Consider the following 21,185-nt stretch of genomic DNA (forward strand, 5'->3'; position numbering starts at 1 on the left):
CCAATGCATTGTGGTTTGTACATTTAAAACAATTATATTTCAACATTTGGGATAGGCTATATGATCACACTGGTAATAGATCCTTTGTTGTATTACTTGTGAGGCACAGCTGAGTGAGCATACATTTAAATAATTTGCTTTTTATTTTACATAGCTGATGGAGCATGCATCTGATGGTCAGTCTCAGTGGAGGGAGAGAGAAGCAGACTGAGGGTCCGCATCTCAACATCCCTATGCCCTCCCTTTCCTACATGGACCAAAAAGGGACAACATCTTCCAGTTGATGGCGAAACTCAAGTCGCACCACATTATTTCTGCCTCATGGACAAATTCATGTTGTTTCTCCTATGAACAGACAAAGTAAAATATTACTCGATATTAAAAAAGACCCAAGATGCTAATAATAACAACACAAGCCTAAAGATACACTTTCTTACTCATTCATTACTGCTGCAGTGCTTGTTGTAGCGCTGAGTGGAAATAGGAAGAATGTGCATTTTATGGCTTATAAAAGTGTTGAATACAAAGTGTTGACAGTGCTGAGTAAAAACCTAAACATGAATTCACTCATAAAAACAGCAGCTCTTTGCTGTATTCGTTGACAGTCTCTCTAGTCATGGTTTTAAATGTTTTGAAATCTCACAGTATCAATTTTGCTGTAGCTTTCTTTTATGCCCGCTACATTACTGGGGACATGGTAATCTGAGCCATCCGATTGGCCAGCTATAGACCTATAGTGCACTTTTCCAGGCCTGCCTGGAAGGCAGAGTTTGTACCTTCAGATACATTAAATGGTTCAAAATGGCAACAGTTGCCTACCTGGCTAAATCGCCAACAGTCCGAGACTAATAAAAAAAATAGGAACACAAGGCTATATTGTTGGGGTTTTTACAGAAATATTTAGCAATCGACTAGGAATGCCTTGGAGATCGACTGGTTGGTGACCACTGCTCTAGAGAGTTGAGTGAAGTTCAATCTCATGCTTCTCTGTGGGCTAATATTTATTCTGCGTGGCAGTCCCGGGGAGCTGCGTGGCAGTCCCGGGGAGCTGCGTGGCAGTCCCGGGGAGCTGCGTGACAGTCCCGGGGAGCTGCGTGACAGTCCTGGGGAGCTGGCAACAGATTTTCATGTGAAGATTAAAAAATGAACATTAAAAACAATATGCCATTTCAGAGTTTCCTTTAGGAACATTTTGCGGCAGACAACATCACAGGGAAGATTTTTATTTAGCGAGATTTGAGAAATTTACCGGACACCCATATGCATTCAGATCCAACAGGCCATTTTGAACAGCCTTTAACAAATGACAAAAACACTATTCCTTATACTTCGATGTGCAGCATATGCCGAATTTTATAGCCAATTTTTTATAATTGTTTTTAGGCTACTTTCCTAAAACAATAATTGTCCAGCTCACGGTTCAGCTGTCAGAGATTCCCACACTACATGTATCAGGGCATTGCATGCATAGGCCTATATGTCCACTGTATGATATTAACATTTTAATAAATATACACTACCGTTCAAAAGTTTGGGGTCACTTAGAAATGTCCTTCTTTTTGAAAGAAAAACACATTTTTTGTCCATTAAAATGACATCAAATCAGAAATACAGTGTAGACATTGTTAATTTTGTAAATGACTATTGTAGTTGGAAACTGATTATTTTTTTATGGAATATCTACAGAGGCCCATTATCAGAAACCATCACTCCTGTGTTCCAATGGCACGTTGTGTTAGCTAATCCAAGTTGATAATTTTAAATGGCTAATTGATCATTAGAAAACCCTTTTGCAATTATATTAGCACAGCTGAAAACTGTTCTGATTAAAGAAGCAATAAAACTGGCCTTCTTTATACTAGTTGAGTATCTGGAGCATCAGCATTTGTGAGTTCGATTACAGGCTCAAAATGGCAAGAAACAAAGGCCTTTCTTCTGAAACTTGTCAGTCTATTCTTGTTCTTTGAAATGAAGGCTATTCCACGTGAGAAACTGCCAAGAAACTGAAGATCTCGTACAACGCGGTGTACTACTCCCTTCACAGAACAGTGCAAACAGGCTCTAACCAGAATAGAAAAAGGAGTGGGAGGCCCCGGTGCACAACTGAGCAAGAGGACAAGTACATTAGAGTGTCTAGTTTGAGCAACAGACGCCTCACGAGTCCTCAGCAGGCAGCTTCATTAAATATTACCCGCAAAACACCAGTCTAAACGTCGACAGTGATGAGGCGACTCTGGGATGCTGGCCTTCTAGTCAGAGTTGCAAAGAAAAATCCATATCTCAGACTTGCCAATAAAAAGAAAAGATGGGCAAAAGAACACAGACACTGAACAGAGGAAATCTGCCTAGAAGGCCAGGGGTCGCCTCTTCACTGTTCACAGGTGTATTGGTTGCTGATAATGGACCTCTGTACCCCTATGTAGATATTACATTAAAAAAATCAGCCGCTTCCAGTTACAATAGTCATTTACAACATTAGCAATGTCTACACTGTATTTCTGATCAATTTGATGTTATTTTAATGGACAAAAAAAATGTGCTTTTCTTTCAATAACGAGGACATTTCTAAGTGACCCCAAACGTTTGAACACTACTGTATATATAGGCTATATAAAAAGGAAGAGAAGCTTATGCCTAACCCCAGAGAGATAGAAAGAGATAGAGATATGCTGGTGGCATGCTACGTCACTGACATGCATTTCTTTATGTCAGATGGCTACTGCTTCTGCTATACAGATATAGACGTAGGGAAGGAGGCTAAATCGTTAATTTTCGATCAGAATATTTTGTATAAGAGTTATATTTCTTAGATTACAGGAGTAACTCTGGTCTTCCTCACATCAAATTCAACTGTCGGAGACAGTTTGAGTGCTGGGGCTGCACTGCCTTTATATCACAGGCCTGCAGTAGCTATAGCTTAATAATAGCCACACCATACCAAACCTTCACAAACGTTTCTAAACTTTATTAGGGTAATATCAAAAGATAAGTCAAGCCAGTGTTTATAGGAAAAATACGAGCAGAAGAGCAAATGTAAACCAGGGCCGTGACTACCCTCCCCTGGGCCCAATAAAATGAAAAAACACACAACCCTCCCCAAAGCAAAAACAGAAGTTTGACAATCCTACCCTATTTTAGAACACCCCTCCCTCCAGTACATTCACCCCTCCCTCCCTCCAGTACATACATATCTGTCCCTAAGGACAAGGTCATAAACACATGTTTGTTTTGTGTAAACACAACTCTTTTTTTTAAAGCCTCCTTGAAGCCAAGATGAAATTCAAGACTAAACAGTTTTACAATCTTACTGGATCAGATTAGATTCAACCCCCATACAACCGCTAGCGTTTAGAGCGTTTGGCCAGTTACTGAAAGGTTGCTAGTTTGAATCGTCGAGCCGACAAGGTGAAAAATCTGTCGCAGTTAACAATGTCAGACCTTGGCCGTGACCCCACTCTCCGAGGGTGTTTCAGGGAGAGTTGGGATATGCAAAAAAACACATGACTAATTCACACATGGGTGCACTTGTACATGTGTGAAATAAGGCTCAACCACCAAATTATTATTATTATTCTTCACCAACGCAACACTCTCAAGCCATTTCTCCTGAATAACTGCCTTATGTTTGAAATTGAAACTTCCCATTTAGCTTGACTAGCTACAGACCATCACATAATGATACAGATACAGTACACCAAGGCCTGAAACTAGTTTAGCCTTCTTGCTCCTTCTGCGTTCAAAAGCAACATTATCCCCATCTAACTACATCCATTCATTCATACCCATTTCCATGAAAGTGTCATCACCTTTTACTGTTCATTGATGGTCTGTTTGTAAAATATAATCTTTCATTCTCTCAATGCTTTCAAAGCTTGTGTGGGGACCATACAGGATCCTGTGATCAGTGTGTTATCATCTCTGTAACCTATTCCATCTGGCTCTGAGACAGTGAAGGCACTCCCAGCGTCTCTCCATAGTTAAACCCCTATTGGAAGAATATGAAGTACACTAAATTAGGATTTAAACATCTTGCAACAACATGCATTACAAAAAATATTGTTATTTATGTCTCTTGTACTCATTTGGGCAAACACTGAATATCAAAATTGTGGCATTGGGATTTGAAATGATTTAGTTAAATGTGAAAACATTAAGCTGTTTTTGTTTTTGTTCCATCAAGAAAGACCCAGGTAGGCCTCCGTCACTTCAAAATAGAAAAAGAAAAACAACTACTAAAGAAGCAATTCAAATCAATCTCTTCTTTGGCTAAAACCCCTCTTTAAAAACAATGGTGAAAAATAGAATAACTACTGGGGTTATTCTGTTTTCGGTTTTTCTGGAATCCAAATAAACATGTTTAAATCTTGAAGCAGCTTGTAGCTGCTCTCTGGTCATTATAGAGTGTGTTCAGCACGTACATGAACTGCTGCCCCAGGGTTCAATCCCACAGAAAATCCCTCTGGTTTATGCACCCATGTAAATACCTTATGCAAACCTTCAAAATACTGTGATTGCTATTGACTCCCACAATTGCATTATAGACCCCTGAACAACAGGAAAAAATGATCCCTTATCCAATTTTGTTAACTTGATTCCAATCAGGAAAAATATACTGCTGCAAACCAGGACTACACTGCTAAACAGCAGTGAAGACTCCCGAGCTACAATGAGATTTTGCCATTTGTTTTTGATAACAAATGTTAAATATCTTCAAACCAGTAGTTTGGCAAGGGGTTACTGATCAGTGATGTAATGGTACAAAAATAGGTGGGTAAACTCCGATCGCCGGTCGCGGTGAAACATGTAACGCTCCCCATACATTCAATGCATTTTTCCACAATAGGTGTGGAATCACTCTAACAAAATAAAAAAGGGGTATAAAAGGTGTTGACGTGCGTTTAATGCTACTGATATACAGTGTCCCTTTAGGCCTAGATTACTTGTCACTGAACTTCTTGACTCTAGGTCAAAAGGGTCAAGTTTGGCATTTGACAGTGGTACTAATGTATAAGTTGTAGTTTTATTTCCTGTGAGCCTCAGACTACAACCCAGTAGAAAGCGTGAGAGAGCACACTGTCCTTACATTTTCCCTAAATAGTATGATAGAAAAGTCCACATAACATCAATTGGAGTGCTACTATTTACAATCACCATCAAATCACCATCAGTCAGTTTTCTGGGACATCTGCAACCCATGACAATCAAAGGAAGGAAAGACCTCAAATCAGTGATCATACATGTGATCATCAAAGCTAATGAAAGTCTCTCTGCTTAGGGAACCACAAACTGCCCTGTCTAACAGACTGTGGAACAGATCAGAACTGGAATTCCCCAGTACACACTGACTGAACACATGCAAACAAGTTTCCTCCACCCACACACACATACACGCACACACACCACTGTAACATTATGCCGTTAAACAGAAACAAACTGTAAACACACACACACACACACACACACACACACACACACACACACACACACACACACACACACACACACACAGCTGTGCCTTCACGCTAGAGAAAAAAAATACTCCAAACAGGATAACACACATGAACTCATAACAGGAAAAACACATAACAACACTGTCTCCATATCTGAGCTGTCTAATGAGCGTCACGTTGCTTGTTGAGATGCCTTACAATGAGCATGACTTACATCCTGTAGACAAAAACTGTAAGAAGAGCATGTTTTGTACTGCCCTGTTGACATGAAACAAAAGCAGGTTGAGTGATGTATACTGAACGCCACATGTCACAATTTCAAATATTTTGCTGAGTTACAGTTCATATAGGGAAATCAGTCAATTTAAATAAATTAGACCTTAATCTATGGATTTCACATGACTGGGCAGGGGCGCAGCCATGGGTGAGTCAGGGAGGGCATGGGCCCACCCACTTGAGAGCCAGGCCCAGCCAATCAGAATGAGTTTTTCCTCACAAAAGGGCTTTATTACAGACAGAAATACGATCCCCTAGGGGAAGAGGCCGGATGTGCAGGTCCTGGTCTGTGGGTGTGTGGCCGGTTAGACGTACTGCCAAATTCTCTATAACAACATGAAATTCTCTGGCAACAGCTCTATTGGGCATTCCTGCAGTCAGCATGCCAATTGCGCACTCCCTCAAAACTTGAGACATCTGTGGCATTGTGTTGTGTGACAAAGCTGCACATTTTAGAGTGGCCTTTTACTGTCCCCAGTACAAGGTGCGTGTAATGATCGTGCTGTTTAATCAGCTTCTTGATATGCCACACCTGTCAGAATGTTCATTAACAGGGATATAAACAAATTTGTGCGCAGAATTTGAGAGGAATAAGCTTTTTGAACATATGGAACATTTCGGGGATCTTTTATTTCAGCTCATGAAACATGGGACCAGCACTTTACATGTTGCATTTATATTTTTCTTCAGTGTAGTAAATAAAGCAGGACAATTTTGTAATCAAAACAGACATGGTTTTGTTATCCCATGTTACAGTAAAAATACAATGAAATGGGTTGGAAAGAACAGTCTCAATCAACTCACAGATACAAACAGAGATTACAGGATAATCTGAATGCATGTTTTCCATGTAACAAACACATACAATGGAATTGCCCAGAAAAGATGGTCAGGACAACAATAGAAAAGTGATTTAAAATAATATATATATTTCACCTTATTTCACATTTGATTATATTTATATTTATTTATTATATATATATATATTTATTTGATTATAATAGTGATGAATAGTGTGAAAAGACAAATAGTGTTCTTCAGGTGTGTGCAAGTATCCAAATGTACCATTCAGACCAGGGGTGTCAGACTCATTCCATGAGGGCCTAGTGTCTGCTGGGTTTTTGTTTTTTTCCTTTCAATTAAGACCTAGACAACCAGGTGGGGGCAGTTATTTACTAATTAGTGACCTTAATTCATCAATCAAGTATAAGGGAGGAGCGAAAACCTGCAGGCACTCGGCCCTCTGTTGAGTATGGCTCATGTGCTTTAGAATCATCACTGCTATCCACTATCCCCTAATCCATATCCCCTATACCCTATCCCCTATATGATTGCTGAAGCTCACCCAGTCATTCCACAGTATAAAGAGGTAGAGTATTGTGCCAACAGTGGAGGCAAAAGGTACTGCAATGTCATGTCTAACACTTTACAGTAGATGGAGGGAGTCAGTTCATCCATAAATGATAGCATCCTCAGAGGACTGGCCTATTGACTACTCATGAGGTTCAGTAATGTCAGTCTATTGGAGAGACTCACCAGACCACTGCAGGCTATATATCTGGAGATGTTTCCCACCCAAAACATTAATATACAACATCTAGGAAACTCATTCACATTCAACATAGTTAAACATAGTGTCATGGCTGTCAATGTACTGAACCATTAAGTCTTCTAATGGTTTGGTCTGGAGGAGAGAGTGTCCGCTACGGAACCCATACCACTACAATCTGCTCAGGTGTGTTTCAAGACATTTGATTTAAAACCTTACTTTGATCATTCTCTGTCATCTCAGCCTGTGTTCGGGTGTATGATTATATCTACTTGTGGTGAACAATGGGTCGGTCTTTTCTACTAATCATTTAGAAAAGAGCTATATAGTAGACTACCGAGAGGTTTGAAGATTAAGTGGAGATTTGCCAAATGCTCGCTTGAAAGGATGCCCCACACCTTCACACATTTAGGCCCTCCATGACTAGGAGGTCAATCTCGAAATCACCCCCCACAGACAGCAGTCATGCAACAGTAGCATGTTGGATAACTCTCCAAACCTGGCACTAATGTGCTGTATAACAGCACAGCAAACATGTCATCAGCGGGCTACATACAATTACAGGAGAATCCTATTGAGTTTTACAGTACATTTCAATGATTCTTTTAACGGATGATCTTCTCTAACATAACCAACTCACAGCTTCCACCACAGATGCATTGCAAACAAATAATTATGTGTACACTGGCAGCAAGAAAGTACATGATCAAATCTGTACATTAACTTGTTCATGTCCATACCCAGGATTTAAACAGGTGACTGATATAAGCCAACATCTAAAGTGAAACAACAGGAACCAACCTATGGGAAAGTATGTGAACTGTACTCACAAGGTTCAGGCTCGTCACAGTAAAGCCTGTGTCATCATGATGCTGCCTCAGAATCACCATGAGGCCCTGGATTTCAAACGTCATCCGATCCAATATGATGTCACATAATTCCTTCTCTGTTGGTAATGGACCACACCAAGAGCACATCTCATCCCAGCAACTGCCATAGGCACAAAAGTGGGGAGAGTCCAGCTGATCAGTTATCTACTGTCTGGTGGTGTGGTCTCAGCTGGGTAAGGGGAAAGAGGCACAGCCCAACAGAGCAGCCCACTACACTGTCAGGCAGTCAGTCAGACAGGGTTGACCTGGGTCATGTAGCGTCCCACTGGGCGACCTGGTGGCTCCATTCTGACACAGAGCATGAGACTCACCCGCCCAGTCATCCAGACAGGGAGGAGCGGCACTGGGGTTCTGAAGGAGAGGACGACAACCTCACATCCCCCTTTTCATAATTCAAGAAAGAGTCCCCTGTGGTTAGTCTGTCATGTTTTGGGAATGAGCCCTACTGTAGTGACTCAAGATGAAATGTTTCAAATCTAAAGAATATCATAGTTTCCCTGATAATTTCTTCATATTAAATCGTGGATTATAAAAGCCTCACAATGTGATGAAACTGCAATTAATAAGCAAACACAATGAGAAGATAGTAAATGCTCGATTGAGGCTTTTAAGTGTCAATACACAATGCATTCTTGATGAGAATACCACTCAGCATTTGACCCCCGGTGACCTTTACAGTAGCACGTCAAGTCCTGTCTGGATCAAACTCTTGATTCTTTTTCCCACCTATTTTTTTCAGGAAAATACAATACCTAACTCCTTATGTATTTGTATCATTTGAATGACAGGATAGGAGCAGTGATACAGAGTAGTAGAGGGAGAATAAACAACTAGGCCTTATGCGGGGATCAACCGGGATCCCCGCTGCAGGGGGGAGTATATGGTTCTGGTGTTTCCAAAGGTTTAGTTTATTAGGAACCCCATTAGCTACTCTTCCTGGGGTCCACATAAAATATACAGATACATGACAAAGTACAGAGCAGTAATAGACAATAACAAGATAAATTACATTAACCCCCCCCCCCCCCAATGTACAAAATAAAAAGATATATAGGAATGTCTCCAGGGGACAATAAAATACTATTTACACACTATTCACATATGCTGTATATATTCTTAAATACAGTACAGTTAAATAACATCTTTAGAAAGACGAGAGGTGTTACCCACTCGACCAGACTCCACAAACTGATCCACAAACTGTTGATTCTAACCAGAGCTGAAGCTAATCATATTTTAATTTGAATCACATAAAGCATTCGGACTGTATGGATGTAATCTATCAGCCGTCACAAATGCACTGATCTTTAAATGTCTGTCTGTAGTGTACACAGTGTACACTTCTATTTATAGCCTCTAAATGGGTTAATCCTTGTTACATAACATTTACAACTTGGAGGGAAGACATTTAAATGGGACTCTCCCTTACACCATGCTGCCTCCTCAGAGCATGTTGTCATGTCAACCTATGTCAATGTCTTCGCAATCCGTACTGGACTGGTATCCTAGGGGCAAGCAAGCCAGCTACACTTTGAAATACAACCAGAAATGGCAAGTTTCTATGTGTAGCTTGTTTGTATATCGAGACATTTTTTGTCAGAGTGTGACAACCTATATTTGTGGACATTTCGGTAATGCTCGACTTGAAGACCTAATGCTTTAAATGACCTGCTATTAGGATGTATAAAGGAAGGTTAAAATATATAATTTTGTCAAGACCTAGTAGGTTACTGACTGGCATCATCCTTCATGCAACAGTTCTGCCATATCAGCATAAACCTCCAGCCACTGTCCCACATCATGCATTATAAACCAACTCAATGCCATGTCTGTGAGCCAACATCATGTTACACAAACGCTCCATCAAATCTTCCGATCTGCCAACACCATCCACACAAACAAACACACAGCTAGGGGTTACCACCTTGCATTTTGTAACAAGGGACTGTAGATAAATAAACTTACACTAAATATTAAGCTTGCACTGAATGTGGTGCAACACATCAAATGCATACATTCATTTAGAAAATTGCATGCAGTCTTTGCTAATAACACAAAAACAAGCACCCAAGAATTACTTCAAATTCCACATATCCGGAAATCCCTTTAGTGCTTTGATTGAGACAAGCCATATGTTCATTCAGTTCACTGTGGATGGCTATATCGGAGGCACTGAGGTTATGTGTATATGTTTACAGTGAGGACAGTCCAAGGGGAGAGAGGGGTGCCTACATGAGTAGTTTAATGGCGCTAAGCCCCCTGCATTCCTGACAGGCACAGTTCTGCTTCAGTGAGTTGGCGACCCTGACCCGAGTGCGATTAGGAGATCATTAGTGGTGGGGAGTAACAGACACACTGTCTCTGTGCCAGACTGTAGGGGTGGGCTGTTAGCATTGTGTGGAAGGCAGGCGTGGAGAACACACTGAGAGACGAGCTTGGCTGGGGGCTTTTAGTGCCCTGCGGCTGTTCAGGTTGAGAGGAGAACCCCCTGGCAGAGCTGGGAGTCTTCAGGCTCCACCAGCAGCCATCATGGAAACATTCCCCTCTTGTCACATTCCTGGACAGGAACAACCTACGGGCTGAGCTGGGTCGGCGGCACACATTACTTTAGTGGCGTTCCAGAATAGGCGGTGTTAAAAGGGGCCTTTACACTGTCTCTCATCCATTGGTGTTTTTAGCGCACCATGGGGATTAAGATTCTGTTTCCTGTGGATCTGGTTCAGGTTGGGTGGAGGACATGTCCCAGAACGTTTTCCAACCCCCCTTCTGTTTTTCGTGATCTAATGTTTACAGGCACCAAAGACAATAAACGGTCTAAAAAAGGACACACCTGGGCAGAAACTGCAGGTACGATATTCTGATCTCATCTGCCATTAGTCAAATCCCACAGTAAAGATAAATGAGTATTCCACTGTGTGTAGAGGATTTTCATTTCTTCAATGAGAACTGTGAAGCAGGAGAGTGGTGCTTGTACACCTTTAAATCTCTCCCTTTTTTAAAAACCCTGAACTCTAACACTATTCAGATGTCAGGCATTCACTGACAAATTGTATCTGTATTTAGAACCGAAAACAGATATCTCTGTTTGGAAAAAAGTATTAAAATGTATGCACTCACTACTGTAAGTTGCTCTTTATGAGAGCGTCTGCTAAATTAATCAAATGTAAATGTAAAATCTCTATTGAGTCACAAGTGTAAAAGTAATTTCAGTAGCACTTCCGACAAAACAGAAGGATGTTGTCTAACGAAGGAATGTATAGCCTTCGTAAAATCCAAGATTAATGTGGGATAATTGTTCCCAGTGTGTGGGATGAGCTTTTTTTATCTTCACAAACCCATGAGGTAGAGATGAAGTCAGGCAGCCAGACATGAGGTAGAGATGAAGTCAGGCAGCCAGACATGAGGTAGAGATGAAGTCAGGCAGCCAGACATGAGGTAGAGATGAAGTCAGGCAGCCAGACATGAGGTAGAGATGAAGTCAGGCAGCCAGACATGAGGTAGAGATGAAGTCAGGCAGCCAGACATGAGGTAGAGATGAAGTCAGGCAGCCAGACATGAGGTAGAGATGAAGTCAGGCAGCCAGACATGAGGTAGAGATGAAGTCAGGCAGCCAGACATGAGGTAGAGATGAAGTCAGGCAGCCAGACATGAGGTAGAGATGAAGTCAGGCTGCCAGACATGAGGTAGAGATGAAGTCAGGCAGCCAGACATGAGGTAGAGATGAAGTCAGGCAGCCAGACATGAGGTAGAGATGAAGTCAGGCAGCCAGACATGAGGTAGAGATGAAGTCAGGCAGCCAGACATGAGGTAGAGATGAAGTCAGGCAGCCAGACATGAGGTAGAGATGAAGTCAGGCTGCCAGACATGATGTACAGTTATTCAAATAGTAAACTTGAGTAAAATGGTAAAGTGAGTCTAACACAGTGGGGGCATTGTCCACTTCTCTTACGCAACTAACAGGCAATCAGATTAGGATATCAAGTGGTCTGTTCCAATCCACATTCTAATTAAAGCAACACAGTACGTGGTTGGGAGTCACATGATAAAGTCACTTGATTGAGAGTGCATAAAATTAAGTAAAAGCAGAGGGAATTTTTCTGCAGAGAAGCTTACTTGTTTTTCCACCATTTCCTTGGCTATTTGGGGAAAGGTGAGATACAGTTCATATGAGGAAATCCGTCAATTTAAATAAATTCATTAGGCCCCAATCTATGAATTTCACATGACTGGGAATACACATATGAATCTGTTGGTCACAGATACCTTAAAAAAAAATGGGCCTCGGGATCTCGTCATGGTAATTCTGTGCATTCAAATTGCCCATTGATAAAACACAATTGTGTTCGTTGTCTGTAGCTTATGCCTGCCCATACCATAACTCCACCACCGCCAGAGGGCACTCTGTTGACATCATCAAACAGCTCGCCCACACTACGCCATACACGTGGTCTGCGGTTGTGAGGCCGGTTGGACGTACTGCTAAATTCTCTAAAACGACATTGGAGGCGGCTTCTGGTAAAGAAATGAACATTCAATGCTCAAGGCAACAGCTCTGGTGAACATTCTTATAGTCTGCATGCCAACTGTCGAAGGTTATGCCTGCCCATTCCATAACTCCATCGCCACCATAAGACACTCTGTTGACATCGACGTTGACATCAACAAACTGCTTGCCCACACGACACCATACATATGGTCTGCAGGTTGTGACGTACTGCTAAATTCTCTAAAACAACATTGGAGGCGGCTTGTTGTAAAGAAATTAACATTAAATTCTCCGGCAACAGCTCTGGTGGACATTCTTACAGTCAGCATACCAACTGCACACTCCCTCAAAACTTGAGACATCTGTGGGTTTGTGTTGTGTGACAAAACTGCACATTTTAGAGTGAAATTTAACAGATTTACACACAAAATTAAAGAGAAATAAGCTTTTTTGGTGTATGGAACATTTCTGGGATCTTTTACTTCAGCTCATGAAACATGGGACTAGCATTTCACGTTGCGTTTATATTTTGTGTTCAGTGTAGCTATGTTTTCCTTCATCCAATGTGACAGCTATGCTTTCATAGCATATCTGAGACGTGGGTTGTTCGCTGAGGGCTAGCACAAGTTCACACCAGCTGTGTCCCCTTTAACACCCCACCAAGAGCTTCTTTCACCGCGTGGTAGTCTAGACATTCCAGGAAGCACAGCTCCATTCACACAATAACGCCTTTCTTTTTACAAAACAAAAGCTCAACTGATTTGGCTGACAGATGTCAAAACAGAAATGACACAGAACAGAAGAAGAATCGGACATCTACAGTATACAGTCATTCAGCCCATCTGTGCAACTTGAGAGCTGCAGTGGCCTACACAATTAATGCTTGACAGATATATGAATTGGACTGATAAGTGTGAGGAAGATAATGGGAATTCAGAAAAATAGAATGAACATGGACACGCACACCCCCTCCGGACAATATACCAAAGAAAAACCAATTACCAAAATGCACTCAAATTGCAATTGTCTGCAAAAAAACAACACTATTACAAGTCCTTACAACTGGACTCACTGTGAGAAATTAATTTTGGAAGTCCATCTCAATGTTTTATTAATAAATATAGAGTGCATTCGGGAAGTATTCAGACCCCTTGACTTTTTCCACATTGTTACTTTACAGCCTTGTTATAAAATGTATTAAATTGTCCCCCCTCATCAATCTACACACAATAACCCAGAATTACATAGCAAAAACAGATTTATAAAAAAATTAAAATATCAAATATCAAATGTACATAAGTATTCAGACCCTTTACTCAGTACTTTGTTGAAGCACCTTCAGCAGCAATTACGCTGCCAAAGGTGCTACAAGTTTGGTACACCTGTATTTGGGGAGTTTCTCCCATTCTCTGCAGATCCTCTCAAGCTCTGTCAGGTTGGATGGGGAGCGTTGCTGCGCAGCTATTTACAGGTCTCTCCAGATATGTTCGATCGTGTTCAAGTCCGGGCCACTCAAGGACATTCAGAGACTTTTCCCGAAGCCACTTCTGCGTGGTCTTGGCCGTTCAGCTTTCTCTTGATCCTGACTAGTCTCCCAGTCCCTGCCACTGAAAAACATCCCCAGAGTATGATGCTGCCTCCACGCTTCACAGTAGGGATGGTGCCAGGTTTCCTCAAGACGCGATGCTTGGAATTCAGGCCAAAGAGTTCAATCTTGGTTTCATAAAACCAGAGAATGTTGTTTCTCATGGTCTGAGTCCTTTATGTGACTTTAGACAAATTCCAAGTGGGCTGTCATGTGCCTTTTACTGAGTAGTGGCTTCCGTCTAGCCAATCTACCATAAAGGCCTGATTGGTGGAGTGCTGCAGAGATGGTTGTCCTGCTGGAAGGTTCCCTCATCTCCACAGAGGAACTCTGGAGCTCTGTCAATGTGACCATCGGGTTCTTGGTCAACTCCCTGACCAAGGCCTTTCTCCACCGATTGCGCAGTTTGGCCAGGCGGGCCAGCTCAAGGAAGAGTCTTGGTGGTTTCTAACTTCTTCCATTTAAGAATGATGGAGGCCACTGTTCTTGGGGACCTTCAATGCTGCAGAAATTTTTTGGTACCCTTCCCCAGCTCTGTGCCTCGACACAAACCTGTCTCTGAGGTTTACAGACAATTCCTTTGACATCATTGCTTGGTTTTTTGCTCTGACATGCACTGTCAACTGGGGCCTAATATAGGGGCCTTTCCAAACCATGTCCAATCAATTGAATTTACCACAGGTGGACTCCAATCAGGTTCTAAAAACATCTCAAGAATGATCAATGAAAACAGGAGGCACCCGAGCTCAATTTCCAGCAAAGGGAAGGGGTCTGAATACTGTATGTTGGGAGAAGCTGTAAATATACACCCTATAGACCTAAAACTCATCTCTGGATCTTGAAGCCAGTTTCACTGCGTTTTTCATTGTTCCCTTCTAATCAGGGACTGATTTAGACCTGGGACACCAGGTGGGTGTAATTATCAGGTAGAACAGAAAACCAGCAGTCTCCAGACCTCGTAGGGTAAGAGTTGAATACCCCTGCCCTATATCCTTCACACAGATAACGTGCTTCTGATGGATGTCTGAGAATCAAGTGTCAGGCATTTAGAGTGAAATGAATGTAGCTTTAGGAATACACTTTAGACAGGTGCAAATAATGCATTGAAAACAGCCTCTCAGTCAGCAGCTTTCCAAGCAGCACTGCTGATATAATTTCTATGCCACCAATGTATGAGACATTCCAGTCATTTTTGGGGGATGAAACAAATGAGAAATTACAGTTTGAGTAAGTTATGTGGTGCTGTAATGATTCTATAATAATATAAGGGGTCAGGGATGAGCAACTCCAGCCCTCGGGGGCCTTATTGGTGTCACACTTTAGCCCCAGCCGCAGCTAACACACGACTCCAATAATCAACTAATCATGATTTTCAGTTTACAATTAGTTTAAATCAGCGTTGTTTATTAGGGATGGAGAAAAGGTGTGAAAACACTCCGGCCCCACGGACTGGAGTTGCCCATTCCTGCCCTAAGGGATCTAGTATTTTGAAAGTACTGAAACGTGAGATAACTTCTCTAGACAACTTCTGTCTGAAATGTTCTATTATGCTAATCTTTGGGACCCCTATAGCATGCATACTTGACTTAATTTATTAGTTTTACATCTCCTTTCAACTCAGCAAATTGGTGCATTTGATTAACAGATGCCTTAATGTCGTGTCATTGTTTCTCAAGGTCCAGATAGAACAGTGTGAATTAAATGTCTACCAAAGGAATACTTTCAGTCTTTTAAATAAAAGCATTAAAAATAATATTAGTATAGACCACCTTGCCTATATGTCGACTTTGATGTTTTGTCAGAAAATATATTTTACAATTGAGACTTCTGGCCCTGTGGCGAATGGAATTTACTTTGGATGTCTTACCTTTCACAAAGAAACCTTTGGGTTTAGCCTAATGACACAAAGTTGAATAGCCTGAATGTGCCTACAGCTTCTTCACGCTCACTATAGAATATAGACTCAGAGAAGTCTTTCTTTACCATTGGTAATTTATCTGTGCAATGGAGTACCACAGTATAAGTCATAATACCCATAACACCTAGTGATCAAAACAAGGAACTGGTTCCAATTGTTTTCCACCATTCATTTTTCCCATAGGGGATTTTAGAAACACTTTAAAAAAGGGCTGTTTTGTATAGACTTACCCTGGCTGGACGTTTTGATAACCATGTAAATCTCTGAAGGACAAGATGACTTTTAGCAATATATTCGCCTGTCCTTACGCCCCCAAAATGTAACGCTAATTATCTGCTAAAAAGGCTGTTATAAAGAACTACAAATGCCATGGTGACACATTGGTGCGACGGGAAACGAGCTCTAAAGAGAGCATGTTTAAAACATGAAAAAATGAACAAGAAAAGGACCTTCTGATGTTGCCCATCCATGAGCCTATAATTTGGGCGAACTGATATTAGCCATATATTAATATGTACATAGGGAACATGTTCCAGTTTTAGACTGAATATCATATTTCCCTACATGCCCTTGTATAGCCCCTCTTTTTTGATTATTGTGATGTGCTTTAAAAAAAAAAAAGAGGCAAATACCAGACTGATTCACGCTGCGCTATCCATGCAGTAAGCTGCCGGCTTCGCAAGGCTAATTTTATTTAGCCAAACGCAAAATTAAAATGTACAAATGTTCCAAACACACATTGTATGAAATACTGTAAACATGAAATTAAAACAAAACTCAAAAAGAAAAACAAATTCAAGAGGAATGTGTTTATTACATGCCAGACAATCATCTCCTATATGCTTCAATTTTATTTATGATACTCTTCACCATTCACCCTCAACATCTCAACAGGTAGCCCATGGAAAGTGTTTTTTTTAACAACGTCTTAAAGCTTCGATTGGAATATTATGTTGGAACATTAAAGTAGGCCTACCTGCATTTTTTAAAATGCAGACAGCTGACAATTCTCATCCCACTGAGTCACCAAACGCATTGGAGTATTTCAACGGACATAGACATGACCTGAAAAGTTCAAGTATGTGACAAACAATAGGGCAATTACAGTGATTTTGCATTTAATTTATTGTTGACTATACTGAACTGGAAAATGATACAGTATGTATTTGTTTCCATAAAATAGTAGAAGGTATAATACATACATCACAATGAGGTTAGCATCAGGAATCATTATAGTGTATCAAAGTGATGCTTTGATCATGAGTATGTATTGCCCCATTATGTATTTTCCCTTCATTAGGTCACTTTTTCTACCTATATCACTCCCATCTTGTGATGGCCATCAACCAAGGGAATAACAGTTACTGAATCAAATACTGAAGCCTTAAGAGCACGAGAGCTCTTCCACAATTCTCAAACAGAATAACTTTTCATTTTAACTGGCATACAAAGAAAGAACACAGGCCAACAGTTCATTTCCAACTCATTAGCTTTTCGAAGAATAATACAAAACATATACAAAGATAGAAAATCAACCTATGGTCAGAATGGATGTCCTGGTTCCATCAAAAATAAATACCATAATATTTTCTCTCTAATATCCCACTTCTATACCTCATGTTCTAAACATCAGTACTGGCTGTACTGTGATGGGACAGGGATGCTTCCAAATCGCTGTGGCGCTGCACCTAAAGCAGTTCTGAAACCTTGTGACAAAGGCATCCCTGCACCCATTCCCAGGTTCATCCCTATCCCCACCCCCGGCTGGGCTAGGTCCTGGTTGAGCATGCTGGTGTAGGGGGAGGCTCCGTAGCTGAGGCCCATGCCGTAAGGCCTTTGAGGCTGGGTGTTGGGGAGCACCACAGGGTGGACATGCCTCCCAGGGGTGTTGAAGGAGAACTCTGGCGGCGGGCTGCTGGGTTTAAACGGGGTGGAGGTGAGACAATTAATGTCCTCCGAGGGTTTGGGGGGAGGGGGGACGAAGCTAGACAGGCCCACGTAGTCAGAGGGTCTGAGTGTGCCGGCTGGGAGCGCCTCGGCCACGAGGGAAGGCCGGATCCAGTCATCCTTGAAAATCTGAACCGTCAGCGTGGACACGAGGGTGAAGAGGCGGTTGGTCACATGGGCCAGCACCATCTGCTCGTTGGCATCCCGGCGTATTCTGACGTGGACGGAGCCAGCCTGTACACAAATCCGGTGGAGGAGACAAGGAGTTAAAGAGACAGTCTTTGTTTACTCTACATCCCTCTAGTTCTCTACCTCCCTCCAGTTTGCTCCCTCCCTCCCTCCCTCCCTCCCTCCCTCCCTCCCTCCCTCCCTCCCTCCCTCCCTCCCTCCAGGTCACTCTATCCCTCCCTCCAGGTCACTCTATCCCTCCCTCCAGTTCGCTCTCTGCCTCCCTCCCTCCAGTTCGCTCTCTGCCTCCCTCCCTCCAGTTCGCTCTCTGCCTCCCTCCCTCCAGGTCGCTCTCTGCCTCCCTCCCTCCAGGTCGCTCTCTGCCTCCCTCCCTCCAGGTCGCTCTCTGCCTCCCTCCCTCCAGGTCGCTCTCTGCCTCCCTCCCTCCAGTTCGCTCTATCCCTCCCTCCCTCCAGGTCGCTCTCTGCCTCCCTCCCTCCAGGTCGCTCTCTGCCTCCCTCCCTCCAGGTCGCTCTCTGCCTCCCTCCCTCCAGGTCGCTCTCTGCCTCCCTCCCTCCAGGTCGCTCTCTGCCTCCCTCCCTCCAGGTCGCTCTCTGCCTCCCTCCCTCCAGGTCGCTCTATCCCTCCCTCCAGGTCGCACTATCCCTCCCTCCAGGTCGCTCTATCCCTCCCTCCAGGTCGCTCTATCCCTCCCTCCAGGTCGCTCTATCCCTCCCTCCATTCGCTCTCTGCCTCCCCCCTCCAGTTCGCTCTCTGCCTCCCCCCTCCAGTTCGCACTCTGCCTCCCCCCTCCAGTTCGCACTCTGCCTCCCCCCTCCAGTTCGCACTCTGCCTCCCCCCTCCAGTTCGCACTCTGCCTCCCCCCTCCAGTTCGCACTCTGCCTCCCCCCTCCAGTTCGCACTCTGCCTCCCACCTCCATTTCTCACTCTGCCTACCCCCCCCTGTTCGCACTCTGCCTCCCCCCCCCAGTTCGCACTCTGCCTCCCTCCCTCCAGTTCGCACTCTGCCTCCCTCCCTCCAGTTCGCACTCTGCCTCCCTCCCTCCCTCCCTCCAGTTCGCACTCTGCCTCCCTCCCTCCCTCCCTCCAGTTCGCACTCTGCCTGCCTCCCTCTCTCCAGTTCGCACTCTGCCTCCCTCTCTCCTGTTCGCACTCTGCCTCCCTCTCTCCTGTTCGCACTCTGCCTCCCTCTCTCCAGTTCGCACTCTGCCTCCCTCTCTCCAGTTCGCACTCTGCCTCCCTCCCTCCCTCCAGTTCGCACTCTGCCTCCCTCCCTCCCTCCAGTTCGCACTCTGCCTCCCTCCCTCCCTCCAGTTCGCACTCTGCCTCCCTCCCTCCCCCCAGTTCGCACTCTGCCTCCCTCCCTCCCTCCAGTTCGCACTCTGCCTCCCTCCCTCCCTCCAGTTCGCACTCTGCCTCCCTCCCTCCCTCCAGTTCGCACTCTGCCTCCCTCCCTCCAGTTCGCACTCTGCCTCCCTCCCTCCAGTTCGCACTCTGCCTCCCTCCCTCCAGTTTGCACTCTGCCTCCCTCCCTCCAGTTCGCACTCTGCCTCCCTCCCTCCAGTTCGCACTCTGCCTCCCTCCCTCCAGTTCGCACTCTGGACACCCTCCCTCCAGTTCGCACTCTGCCTCCCTCCCTCCAGTTCGCACTCTGCCTCCCTCCCTCCAGTTCGCACTCTGCCTGCCTCCCTCCAGTTCGCACTCTGCCTGCCTCCCTCCAGTTCGCACTCTGCCTGCCTCCCTCCAGTTCGTACTCTGCCTCTCTCCCTCCAGTTCCCCATCTCACTCGCTCTCTGCCTCCCTCACTCCACTTCCTTCCTTCCCTCCCTCTCTCCCTCCCTCCAGTTTGCTTCCTCCCACAAGTTCTCACTCCCCTCAGTTCGCTCCCTCCAGTTCTCTCTCTCCCTCCCTCCAGTTCTCTCGCTCCCTCCCTCCAGTTCTCTGCCTCGCTCCCTCCCTCCAGTTCTCTGCCTCGCTACATCGCTCCAGTTTGCCCCCTACCTCCAGTTCGCTCCATCCCTCCCCTCCCACCAGCTCTCGTTCGCTCCCTTGCTCCCTCCAGATCTCTCGCTCCCTCCCTCTAGTTTGCTGCCTCACTCCCTCCTTCCCCCAGTTCACTCCCTCCCTCCCGCCCCCTCTCCAGTTCGCTCCATCCCTCCCGTCTAGTTCCCTCCCTCCCACCAACCCCTCCAGTTCCCTCTCTCCATCCCTCCAGTTCGCTGCCTCCCTCCCTACAGTTCGCTGCCTCCCTCCCTACAGTTCGCTGCCTCCCTCCCTACAGTTCGCTGCCTCCCTCCCTACAGTTCGCTGCCTCCCTCCCTACAGTTCGCTGCCTCCCTCCCTACAGTTCGCTGCTTCCCTCCCTACAGTTCGCTGCCTCCTTCCCTACAGTTCGCTGCCTCCCTCTCTACAGTTCGCTGCCTCCCTCCCTACAGTTCTTTGCCTCCCTCCCTACAGTTCTCTGCCTCCCTCCCTACAGTTCTCTGCCTCCCTCCCTACAGTTCGCTGCCTCCCTCCCTACAGTTCGCTGCCTCCCTCCCTACAGTTCTTTGCCTCCCTCCCTACAGTTCTCTGCTTCCCTCCCTACAGTTCGCTGCCTCCCTCCCTACAGTTCTTTGCCTCCCTCCCTACAGTTCTCTGCTTCCCTCCCTACAGTTCGCTGCTTCCCTCCCTACAGTTCGCTGCCTCCCTCCCTACAGTTCGCTGCCTCCCTCCCTACAGTTCTTTGCCTCCCTCCCTACAGTTTTCTGCCTCCCTCCCTACAGTTCGCTGCCTCCTTCCCTACAGTTCTTTGCCTCCCTCCCTACAGTTCGCTGCCTCCCTCCCTACAGTTCGCTGCCTCCCTCCCTACAGTTCTCTGCCTCCCTCCCTACAGTTCGCTGCCTCCCTCCCTAC

At 44.5% G+C, this 21,185-nt stretch overlaps 1 protein-coding gene across 1 annotated transcript in view; it reads right to left on the reverse strand.

The window, feature by feature from the left end:
- Positions 1-16,948: 16,948 nt before the first annotated feature.
- LOC135511125 (zinc transporter 6-like) overlaps positions 16,949-21,185 on the reverse strand; it is a 76,972-nt gene continuing 72,735 nt past the window's right edge. Inside the window, exon 15 of the mRNA XM_064932688.1 lies at positions 16,949-18,335. Coding sequence (XP_064788760.1) covers positions 17,784-18,335 — 552 coding nt within the window. The 3' untranslated portion in view covers positions 16,949-17,783. The remainder of the gene's footprint in view (positions 18,336-21,185) is intronic.

The sequence above is a fragment of the Oncorhynchus masou genome, chromosome 23, assembly GCF_036934945.1.
Source record: "Oncorhynchus masou masou isolate Uvic2021 chromosome 23, UVic_Omas_1.1, whole genome shotgun sequence".
Taxonomy (NCBI): Eukaryota; Metazoa; Chordata; class Actinopteri; order Salmoniformes; family Salmonidae; genus Oncorhynchus; species Oncorhynchus masou.